Here is a 9,663-nt window from a genome sequence, read left to right as displayed (position 1 = left end):
AACTCGCGATGGATATGGTAAAAGGACATCAGAATTAAAATACAGTATATACATAATGTGTATGTTCATTGAACCGAAAGTCTGTGACCTTGAGGATACACTTCATTCTATTGTTACACGTGTGTATACAAATACAAACACACACACGTGTGAAAGGATTCCTGTTCATACATGGAATTGATACTCATGTTTATATGTAAACACACACACATTATTTTTACAATTATCTTTTGTCTAGACATTGGACATTTCGTATTGTAAAATAAACAATAAAGCAATATATCTTACTATTACTTTTTGTCTTGACATTGGACATTCGTATTGTGTAAATAAAAACAATAAAGCAATATATATCTTTCATTTTTCCTGAAACTCTAACTCTTTTTTCATTCTCTGATTATAAACATAGGGATAAATCTGATATATCAAAGTAATTTTATTGTGAAAGTATTATCTGATATATCAATATAATTTTATTGTGATATTATTAGTTAGCAACACTATTTTCATTGCTGTATTATTTTTTAAACTTTTGGCAAATCCGGGGATACATCTCAATCGTCACTTTTTAGGATACACAGTAGCAGCCTAAGTGTATAAGTACTGTCATATGAGTAGTGTAGTGAAGTAAGTACTGTCATATGAGTAGTATATAGAAAAGGAATACAGTATAGTATACTGTATTCCTTTTCTATATAAGTATGCCCTCTAAATGTTTTAAGTTCCTCTCGAATTTTATAATCATCTATAAAAATAATAAGTATATTTTTAACATTACATTGTATACAAAAGCACAAATTAACAGTTCACAAATATTAATATTCCTGGGAGTGAAATAAGCTCAACATTCCACACTTTATAACACTTCACTCCTTCAGTGTCTTCTGTTCAAGGCCTCAACTAACTAAACATCTCGCCATAAATACTAGTGATTTCTTATTCTAGGCAATATATACCAAAATTAGATCAAACCTCATCGACTGCTCTGAAGTTTGCGTGGTTAAAACTTCTATTCTAACCTGAAATTTCTTCTTTCATCTTATGGAAACTCCATAATTCCTGTGATTTTCAGCAATTACAAGCACAAATAACCAACGGCGGGTCCAGAAATCTTTGCAGGAAGGTGCCCATAATGTGTCTTACAAAATATTTTACTATTTCCTATTTAACCACCTGAAGTACTTGCCTTTATTTGGGAAAAACTCTCACAAGGGGTTGTACTGTGCCACAGACACCCACTAAATCCCCTGGCATGGGGTTTAAAACGTTTCTGGGAAGTTGCCATGAATGAGTTATTAAAATTATATACAAATAAAGATGAGTGAGAGAAATATATAATTGTCTTTGAAAGTTAACAATACTATTTTTCAAATTTAGTGTAATTTGTAACTTTAAAAGAATAAAATTTATTTGCCACGCCAATAATACAGATTTAAAAAAATTGATTTATGAAAACTTGAAGTGTGTTTTTTGAACTTTTCTATATATATGTTTTTAATCTTTCCTCCCTGTGAGCACAAGAGGACCTTTATCATGCTTACTGTGAGTTTGGCCAAGCCCACAGTAAGCCTGATAAAGTCCTCTTAGGAGGCAAATGGGTGGTGAGGGAATACCCAGATGGGACTAAATATATCCTAAACAGAGCCCCCTGAAATGAATGTTCCTGGAGTTTTTCTATCTGTCCAGATTTAATTCCAGGTCCTCAGAGTGGTACACCAATGTCTTAACTGCCTCTGTATTCTGGCAAGCCTGAATTTTCCTGCATTGTATCATTCCTCTTATTTCATAAACATCTGGCTTACCAGACTATTTAATGTATATTTGTTAATAGTAAAGCAGATCAGCTTTTAAAGAACTATTATTTAATATTTCACTTCATTTTTGACAAATATTTAAGAATGACAATGTTTAGAAGTAACAGTTCAGTTTAATCATTAAATGTATGATATTTTGATTCTAAATTCACTTACATTTCAAATAAATTACTTCCAATTACTGTTTAACACTAGAAATTTTTGAGCCCAGGTACTTGTAGATATTTTGAGTAATGTAGTGTTTAGTGTTTACAACTCAATTTGAGGGATTGTTGGATGATGAAGGCTTCATCCTACCACTTTTGGGATCCAGGATCAAATACAAGCAAGGGACTCTCCAGGAATTTTTCTTCAGTGGTTCAATCCAGATATGTTGGACCCATCCCTTACTATCTAACTGCCCATTGTGGGCTAGCTGAACCCACAATGGTTATGATTATAAAGGTCTGTTAGAGCTCACAGTGTGAAGAGCAATAACATTTTATAATAATTCAGTGACGTACACAACATTCAGTACTAATATTACACTGTATATAATATCTAATTATAATTATATCTAAATATATTTGGAATCAAAGAAATTAATTTATTACTAAAACAGTATGCAAGAGTTTAAAAAAAATTAACACTAACATTAGGCTCTTAATTGCAAAATTATTTAATTTATTTTTAATAAAAATTTATGTAATCTCTATTTAACAACTCAGTTTCATATATAACAATTTAAAAATATTTTAGTTTTAACAAAAATTCACAATCAAATTGTCATATCTTGAATAAAATTTTGACTATTTGGTACAAAAATCTACCACTTTCTGGTTGATGATTTGCATGTTTGAATTTTCAAAGTAGCAGATTTTTTTTTATTTTTATTTGAGAGAAACACTTTCCACTCCTTTCTGCTTAAGTTTAGAGAGGACTGCTAGATTTTCATCTCTCCAAGCTCTTTTCTCAGGTAATTTATCCAAGGAAGTCATCTTACACAGATCTTCATGTACCTTTTCTGCTAATCTACCTTCCATTCTTGGATTGGGCCCAAATGTTTCGGATACATTAAATATCCCTTCTGCATAGCGATCGCAATAATCCAAAAATCCTATATGATTTAATGTTGTTATAATATGAAAAGTAAATTAATAACAAAAAATTACTCATTAATAATGTAATTACCATTAGCATTTAAATGAGCTGTTTCCAAAGGACCAAGGAAAGCATATCTCATCCCTAAACCCTCTGACATTACTGCATCAACATCCTCAACAGACATAACACCATTCTGAAATATATATATATTGCTTTAATATCTTTACAAGAGAGAGATTGTAATAATAATAAAAAAAAAACTGTAAATTTAGAGAAATTAGTAAATTTATGTCAATTAATAATTAATTTATTTTAAACTTATTTCACTTTAGGCACTAAGAAAGCCTTTTTAATTATACCCATTGTGGGTTTGACTTAATCCACAAAGAGAACAACTGGGTGGTGAGAGACAGAGCCCAACATATTGGAGATAGACTAGGAGAACTGCTTAGCCAGATTCAATCCCAGTCTCCAAGAGTGGTAGGCCAGTATCGTAATTGTAAAGTAGTAACCTTTTAGCACAGCGGGGACAAAGGGGGTACGGCTTTGTTAATTGGACCCACCTGCGGTGAGACGGTAGTACAATTGCCATATTGTAAACGAACGAACGTAAACAAGTGGCGGACGTTTGTGTAAGCTTCACTCTCGTCGGGTGACGGCGGACCCGAGTGTAAGCTGTTCGGGCAAAGAAAAGGGATTGTGATTGGTCGGAGGGCCGAACGAGAGGAAAGGAGAGAAGGGCAAGAGACTGGTACACGGTAGTCTCAGGCACTTGGGAAGCCCGCTGAGCGTAAAGAGAGAGTGTTCTCCTCTGTTAATCTTCTCAGGGACGGGTTAGTGCTGAGACCGGACCGACCGTGCAGTTGAGCCGACTCCGAAAGCTGACTGAGGTCTCTCCCAAGAGTATTAGTTTCCAGACGCCAATCTGGCACGTGAATTCACCACGCATGATCTTCCTGTACATATGCTACGTTTATAACTTGTACAACTGTAAATAAACTATATATATATTCAATTTGAGTGTGGAGGTGTACTTTCCGACGAACCTGATTCACTACATCGAGTCGTGATATACAAGAAACCAACTCAACGAGGCGGAGTTGGGAAGGAACATTTTTCCATAAGATCTTCACTGTAATTGTGTCAGCTGTCTGGACGTCAATTAATGCCCTTATTTTATTAAAAAATTATAAATTTAAATATGTAATAAGTATCAAAATAGTTAAGTTAAACTTATTCTGTATTGTTGTCATCGTTGTCACAATCAGTATACTTTAATGGAAATTGAATATTGAATTATGCAAATTGCATATGAATCTGATTATAAAATAAATTATATACAAATACATATAAGTTATATTTATATATTTTTCAATTAAATTATTAATTTATTACATTACAAATTTTATATTTAGATTAGTAATCTACTAAACAAAGTTAATGTGTAATAAAATGTAGGGTGGGAAAGAAAGTCACTTAACACCCCTGCTACAGAATATAGAACATACCCAAGAATGTACATTGAGAATTTCATGTAACATGCATAACTCTAACAATTCAAGGTAGGTCAATAAAATCTTTCAGCAATCAATTCCTTGTGAAATTCTGACACTAATGATGTGTTACGTGACATCTTTTCCATTTACAGTTTCAGAATTGCACTCAAGTTGGTGGCCGTGCATGTAACACACATCAATCTATTTCCTCCTGGGTCTAATGTGCTCCTGATATAAGCAAATTAACTTTAGGTGCATTCTATATTCTGTAGAAGGGGTGTTAAGTGACTTTCTTTTCCACCCTGTAGTTTTATCTTAAATGCGCACACACATTTTTCACAATATTTTATACACTATCTGTCCAAAAGTATCCGGACACCCTCCTAAAGAAGTGGATCTGGTAGGTGATGGTCTCTGATGTGTAACCAAAAGGTATAAAAGAGTTGGTAGTGGTTTGTCAGGTCATATTTATGTGTTTGTGAGACAATGAGTAAGTCAAAGGAGATTAGTGACTTTGATCATGGCATTATAGTGGGATGCCACCTTTGTGGAAAATCATTTCGTGAAATTTCAGACATTCTACAGAAACCAAAATCCACTATGGGTGATGTAATTGTGAAGTGAAAACGTCAAGGCAGTGAAAGTGGAAAAAAATGACGTGACAGGCCGAACAAAATTAGTTAATGCAGCTGTAGAACTCTGAAAAGGGTAGTGAAACAAAATCACACACCCTCGTTGATTGAAATCACTCAGGAGTTCCAAAGATCATCAGGTATTAGTGTTAGCACCAGGACTGTTCATCAAGAGTTAAAAAACCTGGGATTCCATGGTTGTGCAGCCACTCACAAGCCGAACATCACTCTCCAGAATGTGAAGCGTTGATTGCAATGGTGCAAAGCTCACCGTCATTGGACTGAAAACATGTGGAAAAGTGTTCTTTGGAGTAATGAATCTCGCTTTACAATCTGGCAGTCCAATGGAGGCATCTGGGTTTGGTGGATTTCCAGCGAGCACTTCTTATATGACTGCATTGTATCGACTGTAAAGTTTGGTGGTGGCAGCATCGTGTTGTGGGGGTGTTTTTCATGGTTTGGCCTGGGTCCCTTAGTTCCTGAGGTTGAAAACATGAACTTTAACATGTACGTGGACATTCTGGACAATGCTGCTCTCCCAACTCTATGGCAATATTTTGGGGAAGGCCCATTTCTCTTCCAGCAGGATAACTGCTCCATTCACACATCAAGACTTGTGCAGGCATGGTTTGACGAAATGGGTGTTCAAAAACTGGACTGGCCTTCTCAGATCCCCGATCTAAATCCCATAGAACACCTTTGGTACAAATTAGGATGCAGATTACGTAGCCAGCCACACTGACCATCCTCACTGCCAGCACTCACTTCAGCTGTGATGGACGCCTGAAAGTCAATTCCGATGGCCACCTATCAAAAACTAGTGGAAAGTCTCCCCAGACATGTGCAGGCTGTCATTGATGTAAAAGGAGGACCAACATCATATTAATATATGCCTCAGGACTCTCCAAGTCCATACCACTGGGTGTCCAGATACTTTTGGCCAGATAGTGTAATATTGTGAAAAAAGGGAAAAGTTTTGAATTGAAATAATGTGATTTCCAGTTTGCAACAGAGGATCATATATAGTTATTGGTGCTGCCTGCCCCTAAGGTTTTCATATCTTGTCTTGATTTAATCTATCTAACTCTGTTCTCGAGGTTAAGGAAAGACAAACAGATGGACGGACGACAGTGGACATTTATAATTTATAGATCTACAATTTTTTCAAATTGCAGCCCAATTAATTTAATTTATCAAGAGATGGCATCTAATGCCTGCTTCTAGACAAAATTACTTAAGATTTAATTATTAAATAGTAACCATATTATAGCTGATATAATTTGTCAGATCATTTGGCCTTAATTAAAAATTAGGTTATTAGATGTTTATATTTTTGTAAAAAACTGATATAAATGTATCTGTAGTAATATAAAATTGCTTGTTATCGACAAAGATTGACTAATTTTATACAGAAAAGTAACTATCTTGTTCTCAGTACCCTTTCTGGGCACTATGTCCCATGTAAATCTGCCTGTTGGGGTTTAACACCCCAGATTTACCTTCTTTTAATAATTGCTTCTTAAATTTTCTCCTGGATTAACATTTGTTTTCTATAAATATGTAGATATGGATATTTTTATGCAGTATTATGCCTTTATAAACCTGAGACATGTTTAATAAGAACATTATATCTACAAATTAATGTACCTAGCATATACCTTTTAGAAACATTAAATTCTATTAAATTATTTTTGCTTCATACGAATATAAAATTTTAGGTTAGTTTTTGCATAATAAATATTTGTTAATATGGTAAGTACAAATTTATCTACAAATTTATAAGATTATAGTCCATTAAATAAATAAAACTGCAATTATTGGCACGAATAATGTATTTTTATATATTGAAAAGATTATAGTTATAGACCTTTTCCTTAGCATGGTGTATATCCATATCTTTTTACTAGCATTAGATGAAGTAATGGATATTTAATGGAATGAAAAGCAAGTACTTCATTCATGTACTTATGTAATAAGAAATGTTATTTGAAAGAGAAGATTACTAAGTATTATATTGATATTGCAGTTTCTCCTATAATAAATTCTGGAAATGTTTCCCGGAGGCCCCAAAATCTGGGGGAGTGAGGTCCAGAGATCTAGTAGGCCAGATTTCACGGGTGATTATGCAATTGGTAGAGAAATCTTTGAAAAAATCTTCCAAAGAAATCACAGTTTTTCTGGTTATTGAACTATAGTCCAAAAATCAGAATATCTGTGAGCACGCCATCTACTGTAAAGTGGAAAAGTAGAACATACAACTTATGGATCTTGTATACAATGCCATATGTATAACTTTAATGTCATTAGAAATTTATGATTGCACAGTAACTTTTCAGACACTCTATACTTTGATAATAAACTAATCAGTTAAATAGGAAATTACATATACTCCATTTGTTTATTGTTTTTACAAAGAATTTCCTAATTGGAAAATAATGTGGAATGCTAAAATATGAAATTGTAAATAAATGATGTTTTGCATTACTTACTTGCAGTACATTATGAATTATTAATATTAACATAAAGTTTAAATAATAATGATTATGCAAGGCTTGTGTTTTGAGATTATTATACAGAAGTTTTATATTCAGAAATTACATACCTCTACTAATCTCCAGCATTCATCTAATATTGCATATTGAATACGATTCAATGCAAATCCTAAAATTTCTTTATGTAATATTACAGGTTTCTGTCCTATTTCAGTCAAGATACTTTTCGTGGTAGCTACAGTAGAAGGACTAGTCCAAGGTGCTGATACAACTTCAACTAATGGAACATAGTAAGGTGGGTTTACCTAAATAAATTTATATATTTAATTTCATAAATTAAAACAAATAAGGTATAAATTAAATATTGTTTTTTGTCAACTTACTGGATGAGCCACTATAACCTGTGAACGATGTTTTAAATGTTCAGAGAATTTAGATGCTGGAAAACAGCTTGTTGAACTGGCTAAGATAACATTGTCATCTGCTACTTCATCCAAATCTTCAAATACTGATTTCTTTAAATCAATCCTTTCAAAAACACATTCCTAAAAATATAAAAATTAATCCTTATATGTATATAAATATATATTTATGAAGTATGCTATCTAAACTGGCTTTAAGGATTCAAAGAATACAGGATACTACAAAATAATTTAATTATCTCGTGACAAGAAGTGGAAGTCACTCAGTGCTAAATCAGGGCTATACGCTGGGTGTTTAAAGCTGGTTAAGACTTCCACCCAGCTTAGAACTGTTTAATGTGTGAAGCCTTCCACCTCTTTCCTGAACTGAAAACTTGGCTAGCAGTGCAGAGGTTTGAGACTAATGACAATCTTAAAAAAAACATTAGGGCCCATCTCAAGTTATTCGCAGTAATGTTCTATGACAAGGGGATGGAAAAGCTTGTCCACAGATATGACAAATGCCTCAATCTTCACGGTGATTAGGTCGAAAAGTAACCATGTTTGTAATGTACCTAACTTTTGGTAATAAATTCATTTTGTTATTTACACTTGTCCTTGTTTTATGGACCATTGGAGGTTAAAAAAAAAAGACAGCCTACGTATTTAATATAATATGCATACACAACCTGGATATGATACCACACAAGTTCGATTGGCTAGCATCTGTCTGACAATAGCAGTATTCATATTGATCTGATGATGTGATAAATTATGATAAAGAATGTAAAATTTATTACAAGTAAATTTGTTTGCCATTATTCATAATAGTGTGTCATTATAATGCCTGTATTAATCACTTAGTCCATAACATGTGCTTATGTATATATACAGTACCTTTCCAAATTAAACCCATGCAAAAATTGATAATTTCTTAGTTTTTATATAGTAAATCAATAATAATGCAATTGTTGATAGAATTATTTAAAATATTTTGGANTAGGAATAGTAGAGCATCCATCACAGTCCATGGCTCTCAGCCGACTGACAACTCCAGCATTATTGAAATTACATGTATAAAATGTTGTACTCATTGGCATAAAAATTAGTACATTAAGAAGAAGTTGTAATTAAATAAAATGAAAAGAGGTACTAGTACCCTGTTTGGCCATTTCTAGTACGAATATACGAAGTGATACGAGCGGGCATGGAGGCATACGGGTGTCGTATGATTTCCTGCGGTATCTCGGTCCACGGTCGCTGCAAGCAATTCTGTAGATCGGCCAAACTCTTAAGCTGTCGAACTAGGCGTCTAAGATAATCTCAGGCTTGTTCGATCGGTGACAAATTAGTGTTCGGAGAAACCGGAAAAGTGTGGCAATGCGCAGGAGGTAGTCCTGTAACATTCTTGCCGAATATAGTCGCGCATTGTCCTGTTAGAAAAGGTGTTGATCTGCAGTAGTAAAAATAACATATTCAAATGTCGTAGACAGTTTTATATCCAAAAATTTACCATTACACATAGACATTACGCTGTGGTTTTGCCGGTGACAATGCCGCAAAACCGATAGTGGCGNAAATTATATTTTACTGGATAAATTTTAATATGAAAATCAGCTGCATGCTAAATTATTGTATCAAATTAATGAATTTTCCTCTTAAATTATTTTCTAATCTTTCCACCTCATCTTTTTTTGATGATTTGCAGTGCACTCTTAACTCGTTTGCTTTCAATATTATATAAC

General features: G+C 33.6%; 1 protein-coding gene across 1 annotated transcript; it reads right to left on the bottom strand.

The window, feature by feature from the left end:
- Positions 1-2,632: 2,632 nt before the first annotated feature.
- LOC111638201 (lambda-crystallin homolog) lies at positions 2,633-8,668 on the bottom strand. Its single transcript, XM_023383898.1, has 5 exons — positions 8,621-8,668; positions 7,901-8,062; positions 7,628-7,822; positions 2,985-3,090; positions 2,633-2,910 (listed from the first exon to the last, which is right to left on the bottom strand). The coding sequence occupies exons 1-5, from the start codon at positions 8,666-8,668 to the stop codon at positions 2,684-2,686; spliced, it is 738 nt and encodes a 245-aa protein (XP_023239666.1). The 3' UTR covers positions 2,633-2,683.
- Between the last annotated feature and the right edge of the window lie 995 nt (positions 8,669-9,663).

Source organism: Centruroides sculpturatus, unplaced genomic scaffold, assembly GCF_000671375.1.
Source record: "Centruroides sculpturatus isolate CEXI.00-Female unplaced genomic scaffold, Cexi_2.0 scaffold100, whole genome shotgun sequence".
Lineage (NCBI taxonomy): Eukaryota > Metazoa > Arthropoda > Arachnida > Scorpiones > Buthidae > Centruroides > Centruroides sculpturatus.
Note: the sequence above shows the minus strand (reverse complement) of the source record. Positions and strands in the feature narration are given on the sequence as shown.

Coding starts and splice junctions, on each gene's coding strand:
- LOC111638201 (XM_023383898.1), bottom strand. CDS start 8,668: ATGAATACTGCTATTGTCAGACAGATGCTAGCCAATCGAACTTGTGTG. Junction 3,091..7,627: donor AATGCTGGAGATTAGTAGAG/GTATGTAATTTC, acceptor TATATATTTCAG/AATGGTGTTATGTCTGTTGA. Junction 2,911..2,984: donor AGCTCATTTAAATGCTAATG/GTAATTACATTA, acceptor TAAATCATATAG/GATTTTTGGATTATTGCGAT.